Source organism: Haliotis rubra, unplaced genomic scaffold (assembly GCF_003918875.1).
Source record: "Haliotis rubra isolate DU_JTF1 unplaced genomic scaffold, ASM391887v1 Scf781, whole genome shotgun sequence".
Classification (NCBI taxonomy): domain Eukaryota; kingdom Metazoa; phylum Mollusca; class Gastropoda; order Lepetellida; family Haliotidae; genus Haliotis; species Haliotis rubra.
Genome location: NW_025767503.1, coordinates 297311 through 314309, shown reverse-complemented (window position 1 = coordinate 314309; position 16999 = coordinate 297311). Strand labels below are relative to the sequence as shown.

Genomic DNA, 16999 nt, shown 5'->3' with positions numbered 1-16999 from the left:
ACCTGCTCTCTAATGGACAACAGACACCTGCTGTCTAATGGACAACAGACACCTGCTGTCTAATGGACAACAGACACCTGCTCTCTAATGGACAACAACAGACACCTGCTCTCTAATGGACAACAGGCACCCGCTCTCTAATGGACAACAGACACCTGCTCTCTAATGGACAACAGACACCCGGCTCTCTAATGGACAACAACAGGCACCAAAAGCTCTCTAATGGACAACAGGCACCCGCTCTCTAATGGACAACAGACACCTGCTGTCTAATGGACAACAACAGACACCTACTGTCTAATGGACAACAACAGGCACCCACTCTCTAATGGACAAAAGACACTTTCTGTCTAATGGACAACAACAGACACCCGCTCTCTAATGGATAACAACAGGCACCTGCTCTCTAACGGACAACAGACACCCGCTCTCTAATGGATAACAACAGGCACCTGCTGTCTAATGGACAACAGGTACCTGCTGGAATAAGAACTGAGCTGTGTGGTGAGAATAGGTGTACTTGTTTTAAGAAATGATACTGCCATTGTTATCTGACCAGTGTTCAGGCAGGCCAGTATGCCTTCAGCATCCTCCACAACAAATCACCTGATCTGACTAATGTCAGTCATTTGACAATGCCAGACACTGAAAACTGAACACATTTGGTTTCCTGTACAATATAATATTTATAGTTCAAATATATACATCATGATGACTTTGACTAAAGCATAACAATCTTCAATCAAATGTTAGAGTTTGAAATAACTGTGCAATGCTGCTGTTCCACCAACAGATTAAGATTGTAAATGGTTGTTCCCAGACCGATGGAGAATATCAGAGGATAACTCTGTCTTGAGCAGGATCCCAAATCTCAGCTGATGGGGCTGGTTCACACAGTATCCTGGGTGACATAGGCTCTGACTGCTGTATCACATATTCTATTCAGTGTCACACAGGGTATGAGGAATGTTGTCACTGTGGCAGAATTGTCAGCAGCGTTTGCTGGTCAATGGTGACTTCACCACCCCTGCATGCACAGACTGTCTGCAGGTCCAAACACTGATCAAGTTTTAACACTTCCATCATAGCTCTCAGTCCACATGGGAATTTTTCCAAAACCGTCTCCTATCCTGATTTGGACTTATATGGCCCTGAAAAAAAGAAATATCAAGACATATCAATTAATGTTTGAAATATACACACACTTGACTGAATAAATAAAAATGACAACAGTCAACATAGCTTGAAATGTCCATCACATGTTTAGCATGGAACACATGTCCTGACAATATATCCTGATCTAGCTATATGAAGTAGTGCTGAATGAGGGTTGAGGTGTTTATACTCATTAGGCCAGGCCAGTTAAATGTTTGTTTTATGGATGGGCCTGCACTAAAGTTAAAGGAAGACAACAACTGAGACACTGGGTAGAGCATTTGTCAACTTGAAACATGTATATTAGTTTCAACATATATTTAAAGATTTTGTTTTAAAGATTTGAAACTCAGAGGAAGCCTGAAAACAATTCTTTTTAAATTTTTTAATGACTTTAGGATAAATTTTTAATCTAACAGTTACTGTATTATCAAATTAAATCCTCAGTCTTCCACAATATTAAGGATGAAAAAGATAGAAATAGGCCCTAACACACACTCGTTATACAGCATTACAAGAACCAGAGTATGAGAAGCCTCCCACCGTCATCCCTGTCAAGGGAGATTACTGCCACCAAGGAAAAGACAATACACAAGAGAGAGGTGGAATATCGGAGAACAAACTTGAATAAAATAATAATAAATTGCACTGGAATAAATGTGATGAGTACAAACTAAGACGAGAATACTTCAAGCGGTATCTACAGATGGAAATGAGTGAAACTAAATTCACATCTTAGTCAGATTATTGCAAACAATAAAATAGCAAAATATATCTCACTAGCTTGGGAAGAAAAACATTCTGAAGAGATGCTCAATTTAGTAATGCAGGCACCACTCAAAAACTTGTTATAAAAGTGAAATGTGAGGAGGGAAACAAACCCATGATCTCAATTACATACACACCCACATTCTCACATATTGACATACACTGGCATATGACACAGACATACACTGACAGATAACATACACTGACATACGACACACTGACATACAACACACTGACGTAAAAAACTCACTGACATACAACACACTGACGTAAAACACTGACATGACACACTGACGAAAACACTGACGTAAACACTGACATAAAACACTGACATACGACACACTGACATAAAACACTGACACTCACTGACACTGACACTGAAACACTGACATACGACACACTGACGTAAAACACTCACTGACATACAACACACTGACGTAAAACACACACTGACATACAACACACTGACGTAAAACACTCACTGACATACAACACACTGACGTAAAACACCCACTGACATACAACACACTGACGTTAAACACCCACTGCATACAACACACTGACGTAAAACACCCACTGACATACAACACACTGACATAAAACACCCACTGACATACAACACACTGACGTAAAACACCCACTGACATACGACACACTGACGTTAAACACCCACTGACATACAACACACTGACGTTAAACACCCACTGACATACGACACACTGACGTAAAACACACTGACGTACAACACACTGACGTTAAACACCCACTGACATACAACACACTGACGTAAAACACCCACTCACATACGACACACTGATACAAAATATCACATGACACACGCTGACACATACTAACATATGACAATGACACATACTAACATGACACACACTGACATATGACACACTGACACATACTAACATGACACACTGACACATACTAACATGACACACTGACACATACTGAACATACGACACAATGACACATACCAACATATGACACACTGACACATACTAACATGACTTACACTGACACACACTTGACACATGAACATACAACACACTGACACATGACACATACTAAAATGACACAGACACATACTAAAATGACACACACTGACACATGACACAGCATCAGTGATTACACCTGACTCAAACATATAAACATCTTATCACTGTGAGCTGTCCCTGTCTTCGGCATGAACATATAGAAAGTACAATCCAAGTATATTCCAAACACACCTCAGTGAAACATCAACATTTGAAACTTGTCTATGCTCAAATATCTAAAAAAAATATTACTGCTGCATTTTATTTATTTGTTTAAAGGGACACATGAAACATTTTTTACATTATTTTAATAAATTGCAAACTGTTCCAGTCTATGATAATATTGTCCTACAACTAGTTGCATACACTGTTTCTGTAGCACCACTGTCATGGCTGCTCATTGTGACGGTGAACCCTTCCCCAGATATGTAACACACGGATATAAGGATGCAAGACCAATGACAACATGCCAGAACCCAGGGTGAGAAAATGTCAAGGTGCTCACACAACGCTCAGGTAATTACCTCGAGGTCCTCCTCGCCCACCTCCTGCACAGACACAGTTACTCATCTCAGTGCCCTCTTGCACTTTACATCATTGATTATATACTTTACATCATTAATAAAACACTTTACACCATCTGTTACCGTTCACAATCAGTTCATTGTTCTCAGTTTGGACATTTACACATATACAATGTATATCTTTATTCAGAGTCATGACATGCATCACAATACTTGATTCGTGTTACGATCCTAATCACGATAGCAGACTTTTGCTGCATTGCACAAACATAACCTGTTCCATCTTGCCATGGAAACCAACCAGTCTTAGTTGTACTAAAATTAGTCGTGTCCTCATATCATGCTGTCAGAATAAGAATATTTGGAGGTCAAGTAATACTAGCCCCGTCTAGCCATCAGTGAGTGACATCACAAAACCTAAATATCACTTACTAAAAACAAATACAGTGAAACCTGCCAACACCAGCACCTGTCTAATCCGGCACACTGTCAAAACTAGCATAAAATTTTGGTCCTGCCATTTTACAAAGATATTATGATTATTAAAACATTGTCTAATCGGGCACCTGTGTATTCCGTATTCCGGCACGACTTTCCGGTCCCAACAAGCAATTTTAACTGTAATTAACATTTGTCTAAACCGGCATGATTATGATCAGTCCAATCAAGGGCCCATAATCCAATACACTAATTAATCCTCTTGTCACGCATGTGATTGCGCATTGAATAAAACGCTCTTAGCAAGCACGGGTATGAGCAGTCCAATCAAGGTCCCTTAATCCAATACACTCCTCTCGGCACGCTAGATAATCAGGAATAAAGTGATTAGTGAGGGTAAATGGCAGCCATGTTCGAAAATGATCGTCACTGTCTAATCCGGCACCCTGTCTAAACCGGCATTTTATTTGGGTCCCTTGGGGTGCCGGTTTACACAGGTTTCACTGTACAGCTTCAAAACAGATCAGTAAACATAAATTGGTATATTGGTGTGTGTGTCGCGCATCACTTGGCAGGACTAAATGTGTTAATGCCTCAATGAGTTGCAACATCCTTAATCCATATGCAATTACATGTCTCCAATATATATGTACAGATTCAAACATTAATGACAATGTACATTTCAATGGGATTTCTACGTTCAGTTCCTACTGTGTCCATTGTTATTTGAAACTTTAGCAACAACACAGCAAATCGTTTTTCAGTATTTTCAGCCGGTCTCAAATACCAGTGCGTGGTTTCAAACACCAGGCTGTGGTTTCAACACCAGGCTGTGGTTTCAAATACCAAGCTGTGGTTTCAAATATCAGGCTGTGGTTTCAAATATCAGGCTGTGGTTTCAAATATCAGGCTGTGGTTTCAAATATCAGGGCTGTGGTTTCAAATATCAGGCTGTGGTTTCAAATATCAGACTGATTTCAAGTACCAGGCTGTGGTTTCAAACACCAGGCTGTGGATTCAAATATCAGGCTGTGGTTTCCAATACCAGATTATCTACCATTACCAAAGTGGGGACAACTGTACATCTACCAATACCACTACAGATACAACTGTACATCTACCACAAAGAGATACCTGTACCTCTATCACAGTAGAGACACCTGTACATCTACCACAGTAGAGACACCTGTACATCTACCACAGTAGAGACACCTGTACATCTACCACAGTAGAGACACCTGTACATCTATCACAGTAGAGACACCTGTACATCTACCACAGTAGAGACACCTGTACATCTACCACAGTAGAGACACCTGTACATCTACCACATCTATCACAGTAGAGACACCTGTACATCTACCACAGTAGAGACACCTGTACATCTACCACAGTAGAGACACCTGTACATCTACCACAGTAGAGACACCTGTACATCTACCACAGTAGAGACACCTGTACATCTACCACAGTAGAGACACCTGTACATCTACCACAGTAGAGACACCTGTACATCTACCACAGTAGAGACACCTGTACCTCTACCACAGTAGAGACACCTGTACATCTACCACAGTAGAGACACCTGTACATCTACCACAGTAGAGACACCTGTACATCTACCACAGTAGAGACACCTGTACATCTACCACAGTAGAGACACCTGTACATCTACCACAGTAGAGACACCTGTACATCTACCACAGTAGAGACACCTGTACATCTACCACAGTAGAGACACCTGTGCACCACAGTAGAGACACCTGTACATCTACCACAGTAGAGACACCTGTACATCTACCACAGTAGAGACACCTGTACATCTACCACAGTAGAGACACCTGTACATCTACCACAGTAGAGACACCTGTACATCTACCACAGTAGAGACACCTGTACATCTATCACAGTAGAGACACCTGTACATCTACCACAGTAGAGACACCTGTACATCTACCACAGTAGAGACACCTGTACATCTACCACAGTAGAGACACCTGTACATCTACCACAGTAGAGAGACACCTGTACATCTACCACAGTAGAGACACCTGTACATCTACCACAGTAGAGACACCTGTACATCTACCACAGTACATCTACCACAGTAGAGACACCTGTACATCTATCTACAGTGAGAGACACCTGTACATCTACCACAGTAGAGACACCTGTACATCTACCACAGTAGAGACACCTGTACATCTACCACAGTAGAGACACCTGTACATCTACCACAGTAGAGACACCTGTACATCTACCACAGTAGAGACACCTGTACATCTACCACAGTAGAGACACCTGTACATCTACCACAGTAGAGACACCTGTACATCTACCAGTACACCTGTGTACATCTACCACAGAGACACCTGTACATCTACCACAGTAGAGACACCTGTACATCTACCACAGTAGAGACACCTGTACATCTACCACAGTAGAGACACCTGTACATCTACCACAGTAGAGACACCTGTACATCTACCACAGTAGAGACACCTGTACATCTACCACAGTAGAGACACCTGTACATCTACCACAGTAGAGACACCTGTACATCTACCACAGTAGAGACACCTGTACATCTACCACAGTAGAGAGACACCTGTACATCTACCACAGTAGAGACACCTGTACATCTACCACAGTAGAGACACCTGTACATCTACCACAGTAGAGAGACACCTGTACATCTACCACAGTAGAGACACCTGTACATCTACCACAGTAGAGACACCTGTACATCTACCACAGTAGAGACACCTGTACATCTACCACAGTAGAGACACCTGTACATCTACCACAGTAGAGAGACACCTGTACATCTACCACAGTAGAGACACCTGTACATCTACCACAGTAGAGACACCTGTACATCTACCACAGTAGAGACACCTGTACATCTACCACAGTAGAGACACCTGTACATCTATCACAGTAGAGACACCTGTACATCTACCACAGTAGAGACACCTGTACATCTACCACAGTAGAGACACCTGTACATCTACCACAGTAGAGACACCTGTACATCTACCACTACAACAATAGAGAGCTGTCAATCATTTCTCCAGGGAGGGGGACAGGTGAGAAAGGTTCTAGGGGCCCAGCACCGGGAGCCAATATTCCAATAGCTGTCTTACTGTTACTGGTTAATGAGACAGAATCTATCACTCAGCAAAGTCATAGGCTGCTCGGTTACCACTGACCTGATTGCCGCACGCCGCTCGATCGTCTGGAAACACAAATCATAACAAACTACATGGATAGCGGCAATTATACCAAAAAACGTAAAAGTATAAACAATGATTTTAGACTGATAATTAATGACAAAAGGTCAACGGATGAATTATCAATTATTTGCAGCCTCCCTCTGCAACTTTCCACTTCATATTTCCTGGGGGTAAACTGACCAAGTTCATCTCTGTACACCAAACCCTGAACGTGGAATTAGTACTGGCACATGGATCCATCCAAACTTATAAAAGATAACACTACTACTAATCTTTTATACAATGCACTTTAACGTTTCGTGAGAAATACACATATATAGTGTATATCATAATTTTTTAATTTCAACTTACCCTATCAAAAAATTTGGTCAGCTTCACTGCATTTGTTGTGCCTGGGGCTAAATACTTTACTTGCATACAATCCTGAAACCCACAAATATTCTTGATCACATAATAATCTGGTTGTGCCATAAGTTTATGATAATGATTCTTCTGTCAATTACACCTGGTACAACTGTCACGTCCTATAGAAATAAGACATGTATCTTTTGCCTCAAGCATGCAGCGCCACCTACCAGGTTCAGCTCATCGGCTCCACATTCCTCGGCTATAGACGAGTATTTATCATAGGTGCGTGTGTCCTCGCGGAGACTCTGGGCGAGGTCGGCCTTGCTGCCTACCACCAGTATTGGGATCTGGTTCCCAGCAAACTGCTCAGGGTCAAACTCATACCTGAAATGTGATGTTCAGCTGATGTAAGTACCATAGTCACTGTAACAAGAGTCCTGGGCCCTAAGAAGATTGACAAAGACTGTATGGCAGGTGCTTATCAAAACCATACAAATCAAGTTCAAATATTTTAGAAATTAAGCAATAGTGAACAAAAATAGTTCTATCATCAGTTACTTAACATCCCAACTGTCAACTAAACTTTTGGTTATAGTAGGAGCCATCTACAAAGATTCCCTACAGATTGATCTAAAAGTTGATCAAGGTGCTACACTTTGAACATCCTGTGATCCTGTGACCACTCCTGTGTTGTTGGGAGTTCAAACACCCGGCCATCCATGCTATGAGACCACACCAGGCAGGCTCCAGTTACAAATATCTGCAGACATCCATGCTATGAGACCACACCAGGCAGGCTCCAATTACAAATATCTGCAGACATCCATGCTATGAGACCACACCAGGTATGCTCCAGTTACAGATATCTGCAGACATCCATGCTATGAGACCACACCAGGTATCCATGTTAAGAGACCACACCAGGTATGCTCCAGTTACAGATATCTGCAGACATCCATGCTATGAGACCACACCAGGCAGGCTCCAATTACAGATATCTGCAGACATCCATGCTATGAGACCACACCAGGTATGCTCCAATTACAGATATCTGCAGACATCCATGCTATGAGACCACACCAGGCAGGCTCCAATTACAGATATCTGCAGACATCCATGCTATGAGACCACACCAGGCAGGCTCCAATTACAGATATCTGCAGACATCCATGCTATGAGACCACACCAGGTATGCTCCAATTACAGATATCTGCAGACATCCATGCTATGAGACCACACCAGGCAGGCTCCAATTACAGATATCTGCAGACATCCATGCTATGAGACCACACCAGGTATGCTCCAGTTACAGATATCTGCAGACATCCATGCTATGAGACCACACCAGGCAGGCTCCAATTATATCTGCAGACATCCATGCTATGAGACCACACCAGGCATGGCTCCAGGCAGGCTCAATTACAGATATCTGCAGACATCCATGCTATGAGACCACACCAGGTATGCTCCAGTTACAGATATCTGCAGACATCCATGCTATGAGACCACACCAGGTATGCTCCAATTACAGATATCTGCAGACATCCATGCTATGAGACCACACCAGGTAGGCTCCACAGATATCTGCAGACATCCATGCTGAGACCACACCAGGTAGCTCCACATCTGCATGCATCCATGCTATGAGACCACACCAGGCAGGCTCCATTACAGATATCTGCAGACATCCATGCTATGAGACCACACCAGGCATGCTCCAATTACAGATATCTGCAGACATCCATGCTATGAGACCACACCAGGTATGCTCCAGTTACAGATATCTGCAGACATCCATGCTATGAGACCACACCAGGCATGCTCCAATTACAGATATCTGCAGACATCCATGCTATGAGACCACACCAGGTATGCTCCAGTTACAGATATCTGCAGACATCCATGCTATGAGACCACACCAGGCATGCTCCAATTACAGATATCTGCAGACATCCATGCTATGAGACCACACCAGGTATGCTCCAATTACAGATATCTGCAGACATCCATGCTATGAGACCACATCCATGCTGGGTATGCTCTAATTACAGATATCTGCAGACATCCATGCTATGAGACCACACCAGGCAGGCTCCAATTACAGATATCTCCAATTACAGATATCTGCAGACATCCATGCTATGAGACCACACCAGGCAGGCTCCAGTTACAGATATCTGCAGACATCCATGCTATGAGACCACACCAGGTATGCTCCAATTACAGATATCTGCAGACATCCATGCTATGAGACCACACCAGGTATGCTCCAGTTACAGATATCTGCAGACATCCATGCTATGAGACCACACCAGGTATGCTCCAGTTACAGATATCTGCAGACATCCATGCTATGAGACCACACCAGGCAGGCTCCAGTTACAGATATCTGCACCAGGCAGGCATCCATGCTATGAGACCACACCAGGTATGCTCCAATTACAGATATCTGCAGACATCCATGCTATGAGACCACACCAGGCAGGCTCCAATTACAGATATCTGCAGACATCCATGCTATGAGACCACACCAGGTATGCTCCAATTACAGATATCTGCAGACATCCATGCTATGAGACCACACCAGGTATGCTCCAGTTACAGATATCTGCAGACATCCATGCTATGAGACCACACCAGGTATGCTCCAATTACAGATATCTGCAGACATCCATGCTATGAGACCACACCAGGTATGCTCCAATTACAGATATCTGCAGACATCCATGCTATGAGACCACACCAGGCATGCTCCAGTTACAGATATCTGCAGACATCCATGCTATGAGACCACACCAGGTATGCTCCAATTACAGATATCTGCAGACATCCATGCTATGAGACCACACTCCAGGCAGATATCTGCAGACATCCATGCTATGAGACCACACCAGGTATGCTCTAATTACAGATATCTGCAGACATCCATGCTATGAGACCACACCAGGTATGCTCCAGTTACAGATATCTGCAGACATCCATGCTATGCTCCAAGCAGACATCCATGCTATGAGACCACACAGGTATGCTCCAGTTACAGATATCTGCAGACATCCATGCTATGAGACCACACCAGGCAGGCTCCAGTACAGATATCTGCAGACATCCATGCTATGAGACCACACCAGGTAGGCTCAAATTACAGATATCTGCAGACATCCATGCTATGAGACCACACCAGGCAGGCTCCAATTACAGATATCTGCTCCAGACATCTGCATCCATGAGACCACACCAGGTGCTCCAGTTACAGATATCTGCAGACATCCATGCTATGAGACCACACCAGGTATGCTCCAATTACAGATATCTGCAGACATCCATGCTATGAGACCACACCAGGCAGGCTCCAATTACAGATATCTGCAGACATCCATGCTATGAGACCACACCAGGCAGGCTCCAATTACAGATATCTGCAGACATCCATGCTATGAGACCACACCAGGTATGCTCCAATTACAGATATCTGCAGACATCCATGCTATGAGACCACACCAGGAGACCACACCAGGTATGCTCCAGTTACAGATATCTGCAGACATCCATGCTATGAGACCACACCAGGTATGTGCTCCAATTACAGATATCTGCGAACATCCATGCTATGAGACCACACCAGGCAGGCTCTGCAGACAATTACAGATATCTGCAGACATCCATGCTATGAGACCACACCAGGTATGCTCCAGTTACAGATTCTGCAGATATCTGCTATGAGACATCCATGCTATGAGACCACATCCATGGTGAGACCACACCAGGCAGGCTCCAGACAAATATCTGCAGACATCCATGCTATGAGACCACACCAGGTATGCTCCAGTTACAGATATCTGCAGACATCCATGCTATGAGACCACACACCAGGATATCTGCAGACATCAGAGACCACACCAGGTACAATTACAGATATCTGCAGACATCCATGCTATGAGACCACACCAGGTATGCTCCAGTTACAAATATCTGCAGACATCCATGCTATGAGACCACACCAGGTATGCTCCAATTACAGATATCTGCAGACATCCATGAGACCACACCAGGTATGCTCCACTACAGATATCTGCAGACATCCATGAGACCACACCAGGTATGCTCCACAGATATCAGATATCTGCAGACATCCATGCTATGAGACCACACCAGGTATGCTCCAATTACAGATATCTGCAGACATCCATGCTATGAGACCACACCAGGCAGGCTGCAGACATCCATGCTATGAGACCACACCAGGTATGCTCCAATTACAGATATCTGCAGACATCCATGCTATGAGACCACACCAGGTATGCTCCAGTTACAGATATCTGCAGACATCCATGCTATGAGACCACACCAGGTATGCTCCAATTACAGATATCTGCAGACATCCATGCTATGAGACATCCAGGTATGCTCCAATTACAGATATCTGCAGACATCCATGCCCACACCAGGTATGCTCCAATTACAGATATCTGCAGACATCCATGCTATGAGACCACACCAGGCAGGCTCCAATTACAGATATCTGCAGACATCCATGCTATGAGACCACACCAGGTATGCTCCAATTACAGATATCTGCAGACATCCATGCTATGAGACCACACCAGGTATGCTATCTGCAGACATCCATGCTATGAGACCACACCAGGTATCTGCAGATATCATCCATGCTATGAGACCACACCAGGCAGGCTCCAGTCTAAATATCTGCAGACATCCATGCTATGATAGGTATGCTCCAGAGACATCCATGCTATGAGACCACACCAGGCATGCTCCAATTACAGATATCTGCAGACATCCATGCTATGAGACCACACCAGGTATGCTCCAATTACATTACAGATATCTGCAGACATCCATGCTATGAGACCACACACCAGGCAGGCTCCATGCTATGAGACAGATATCTGCAGACATCCATGCTATCTAGAGACCACACATCCAGGTGTGCTCCAGTTACAGATATCTGCAGACATCCATGCTATGAGACCACACCAGGTATGCTCCAGTTACAGATATCTGCAGACATCCATGCTATGAGACCACACCAGGCAGGCTCCAATTACAGATATCTGCAGACATCCATGCTATGAGACCACACCAGGTATGCTCCAGTTACAGATATCTGCAGACATCCATGCTATGAGACCACACCAGGTATGCTCCAGTTACAGATATCTGCAGACATCCATGCTATGAGACCACACCAGGCAGGCTCCAGTTACAGATATCTGCAGACATCCATGCTATGAGACCACACCAGGTATGCAGACATCCATGCTTCCACAGATATCTGCAGACATCCATGCTATGAGACCACACCAGGCAGGCTCCAGTTACAAATATCTGCAGACATCCATGCTATGAGACCACACCAGGTATGCTCCAGTTACAGATATCTGCAGACATCCATGCTATGAGACCACACCAGGTATGCTCCAGTTACAGATATCTGCAGACATCCATGCTATGAGACCACACCAGGCAGACATCCATGCTCCACACCAGGTTACAGATATCTGCAGACATCCATGCTATGAGACCACACCAGGTATGCTCCAGTTACAGATATCTGCAGACATCCATGCTATGAGACCACACCAGGTATGCTCACAGTTGCAGATATCTGCAGACATCCATGCTATGAGACCACAGGCATATCTGCAGACATCCATGCTATGAGACCACACCAGGCAGGCTCCAGTTACAGATATCTGCAGACATACAGATATCTGCAGACATCCATGCTATGAGACCACACCAGGTATGCTCCAATTACAGATATCTGCAGACATCCATGCTATGAGACCACACCAGGTATGCTCCAGTTACAGATATCTGCAGACATCCATGCTATGAGACCACACCAGGTAGTGCTCCAGTTACAGATATCTGCAGACATCCATGCTATGAGACCACACCAGGCAGGCTCCAATTACAGATATCTGGACATATGCTCCAATTACCAGGCATCCATTACAGATATCTGCAGACATCCATGCTATGAGACCACACCAGGTATGCTATTACAGATTCTGCAGACATCCATGATATCTGCAGACATCCATCCAGTTACAGATATCTGCAGACATCCATGAGACCACACCAGGTATGCTCCAGTTACAGATATCTGCAGACATCCATGCTATGAGACCACACCCATGCTAGGTACCAGGCTCCAATTACAGATATCTGCAGACATCCATGCTATGAGACCACACCAGGCTCCAGTTACAGATATCTGCTCCAATTACAGATATCTGCAGACATCCATGCTATGAGACCACACCAGGTATGCTCCAATTACAGATATCTGCAGACATCCATGCTATGAGACCACACCAGGCAGGCTCCAGTTACAGATATCTGCAGACATCCATGCTATGAGACCACACCAGGCAGGCTCCAATTACAGATATCTGCAGACATCCATGCTATGAGACCACACCAGGCAGGCTCCAATTACAGATATCTGCAGACATCCATGCTATGAGACCACACCAGGTATGCTCCAATTACAGATATCTGCAGACATCCATGCTATGAGACCACACCAGGTATGCTCCAATTACAGATATCTGCAGACATCCATGCTATGAGACCACACCAGGCAGGCTCCAGTTACAGATATCTGCAGACATCCATGCTATGAGACCACACCAGGTATGCTCCAGTTACAGATATCTGCAGACATCCATGCTATGAGACCACACCAGGTATGTTCCAGTTACAGATATCTGCAGACATCCATGCTATGAGACCACACCAGGCAGGCAGGGATTCAAATGTCTCACCCGTTGCCTTTCTGTGTGGAGTCTCGGTTGAGGACCTCGGACAGCCACTTCCTGATATTCTGATGGGACTTCCTGTTTGTCAAGTCATGGACTAGAATAATACCTGTGCCAACATCGAGATAGTGTCATGTTACTGCATGCTGTGAACATTATTTCATTTACTTCATGATGTGTCATGTGTGAGGTGCTCTGTTTTCCAAGTTTATTCATGGTATACATGTACATTCATACCCCATGTTAAACACAGTTGACTATCACATATCCTTATTCATCTTACCTGTAAATATACACATTCATTAAGAGCACCCCTAAGTTGCAGCATACTTTCCTTAACAAGGACGATGATCAGGGACCATTCCTTGTATTTCCAATACCATTATCTGAGTTACTTCTGTTCATGCTAGGGGCGGTGGGGTAGCCTAGTGGTTAACCGTTCGCTCGTCATGCAGAGAACCCGGGTTTGATTCCCCACATGGGTACAATGTGTGAAACCCATTTCTGGTGTCCCCCACTGTGATATTGCTGCAATATTGCTAAAAGCAGCGCAAAACTAAACTCACTCACTCACTCTCTTCATACTATAGACCCTGATCAATGCAAGAATTACTGAACAATTGTCTCCATATGATACAACATTAAACCAGTTAGCCTTGGTTCAAGGAAGGCCACTGAAACTGTAACAGGATTAGTTTGGGAATAACAACTTTGTACTCTGTACAAAGTCATCACCTAGGTAACCTACCGTTTACTGAGTTATAGAAGATGGAGCGGCTGTTCTGATGACTAGCTGACCCCCCGATGTCCCACAGTTCAACAAAGTATGTTTTCTCATTGGGTAGTCCTGCTCTGTATTCATGAAGCTGAAGATTAAACAACATAAGTCTGTACATGTAATGGCGTTTTCTCCCATCATATTACTCTGCATTGAAAGAATGATTTAAACGAATATAACTATGCAAACAAACACTTGCTTCTTTTCATTCATGGTGATATGTCAATACCTTTCAGAAGTTATGGGCAACTACAGATCAAAGTAATTATGGTAGTCTTCTTGATACACTTAAGGTATAAAAGACACACCTAACCAACTCTATGAGTAGATATGGCACACTTCCCACTGTGTATGCAAATGAATCAGTGCAGTATCCATACAAAAAACACATGTTCCAGATCTTTGCTTTCTCTTTTCCTGCAGACTGATCACTGCATGTTAGTCTGATCACAACAAGTGTTATCAATCATCAAGAGTAATATTTGTCATGCAACTCATTTCAATGTGAGACCGCCTCCGTGGTGTAGTGGTTAGAGCGTCCGCCCCGGAGAGCGGAAGGCCGCGGGTTCGATCCCCGACCGCGTCATACCAAAAGACGTTAAAATATGGTACTTGTTGGTCCCTGCCTGGCGCTTGGCATTAATGGGTACATCAAGGACTGGTCGGCTCGGAGTCAGTATAATGTGTCTGAGTGGGGTATTCATGCTTCACTGCGGCATGGTATCTCATTGGGCTAGCACTATAAAACCAGCTTAAGTCTGGGCTAGTACAAGCAGCCGCACATACACATACACACGCATGCACGTCGTCATATGAGCGAAATATTCTCAAGCATGACGTTAAACCCAATTTCACCTCACCTCACCTCATTTCAATGTGTAGTAGGAATATTGAGAAGGGAACATATTTCCATAGAGTGTTCAATCCTCAACTCACTACCTTTGGTACAGGATCAACTAATCACTTTCTTAACAAAAATCAGAGTTACCTTCACTTCCACTGAGCAGCCAATTGTTGCAGCAGGATTTGATTGTGGTTCATTGTGACAGATCAAATGGACAAGTGATGTTTTACCCACACCTGCAATAAAGAACAGCTATGATCGATGTCAGCTGTGTGGGAACATTGTACAATACTGTTCAAACATAAAGGACTACATTAACTCACTTGATCGGCCACTTGATCAAATAGCAGACAGCCCAAGGGAAATAACCCTCAACATTATAACAATTCGTAATTCTTGATGACGTGGCAGTAATATTCTGCTCACCTGCAACCTTTAAGGTTTTTGATATTGCCTGGTTAATACATTGAGTAGAATATCGGGAGTATCTACCATCATGTTCGTCATTGTGGACTTACCGGAATCGCCGACTACCACAACTTTAACTTTGTCTATCGCTGCCATCTTGCTTACTTCCCGTTTCCTGGCTTCGGTTGGTACCCGCGGTGCGAGGAGCTATTGCTGTACCATTCGGAAAGTCTCGTAAAATAGTTTGTGCTATAGCCTAAATCGGCACCGTATCAAACTGACATCACTTTGGTTGATTAAAACGGCACAATTTCGATATGTTATAGCATGAATCTGTTACTTGAGAAAGTGAATGGTATATAGGCATCTAAAAATAGATCATATCATTGGCATAGATTTGTAGAACAAAAATAGGTACGCATGTTTAAAAATTTGATCAGCTGAAATGTAGCACACATTTAAAAGTATATTGGATTTTTCTTCCCAAAATCTGTCTGTTGGAAGTTTAAAAAAATATGACATAGCATATTTAACCAAACGCATGGTGTAGAAAAAGGATGCCACGATATTTATTTGTCAAATGTCCCATTTTTCGCCAAAGATGTCGTGAAAAGGTATTATTCTATTTATCATTTTGGTCATAGTGCTGACTCAAGATACATATTC

At 43.6% G+C, this 16999-nt stretch overlaps 1 protein-coding gene across 6 annotated transcripts; it reads right to left on the bottom strand.

Moving 5' to 3' along the window:
- Positions 1–666: 666 nt before the first annotated feature.
- Positions 667–16665, bottom strand: LOC124260938 (rab-like protein 3). 6 transcript variants are annotated; one of them, XM_046695266.1, is made up of 9 exons: positions 16444–16665; positions 16070–16161; positions 15052–15169; positions 14310–14412; positions 7743–7899; positions 7519–7590; positions 7078–7169; positions 3475–3517; positions 667–1151 (listed from the first exon to the last, which is right to left on the bottom strand). In XM_046695266.1, the coding sequence occupies exons 1-7, from the start codon at positions 16487–16489 to the stop codon at positions 7080–7082; spliced, it is 678 nt and encodes a 225-aa protein (XP_046551222.1). In that variant the 5' UTR covers positions 16490–16665; the 3' UTR covers positions 667–1151; positions 3475–3517; positions 7078–7079. The 6 variants fall into 6 exon arrangements, with proteins under 6 accessions (XP_046551222.1, XP_046551221.1, XP_046551225.1 ...); XM_046695265.1 differs by having other exon boundaries at positions 3494–3517; XM_046695269.1 differs by having other exon boundaries at positions 7144–7169; positions 16444–16663.
- Positions 16666–16999: the final 334 nt, after the last annotated feature.

Coding starts and splice junctions, on each gene's coding strand:
- LOC124260938 (XM_046695266.1), bottom strand. CDS start 16,489: ATGGCAGCGATAGACAAAGTTAAAGTTGTGGTAGTCGGCGATTCCG. Junction 14,413..15,051: donor CTTCTATAACTCAGTAAACG/GTAGGTTACCTA, acceptor ATGTTGGCACAG/GTATTATTCTAGTCCATGAC. Junction 7,170..7,518: donor TGACCAAATTTTTTGATAGG/GTAAGTTGAAAT, acceptor TTGTGTTTCCAG/ACGATCGAGCGGCGTGCGGC.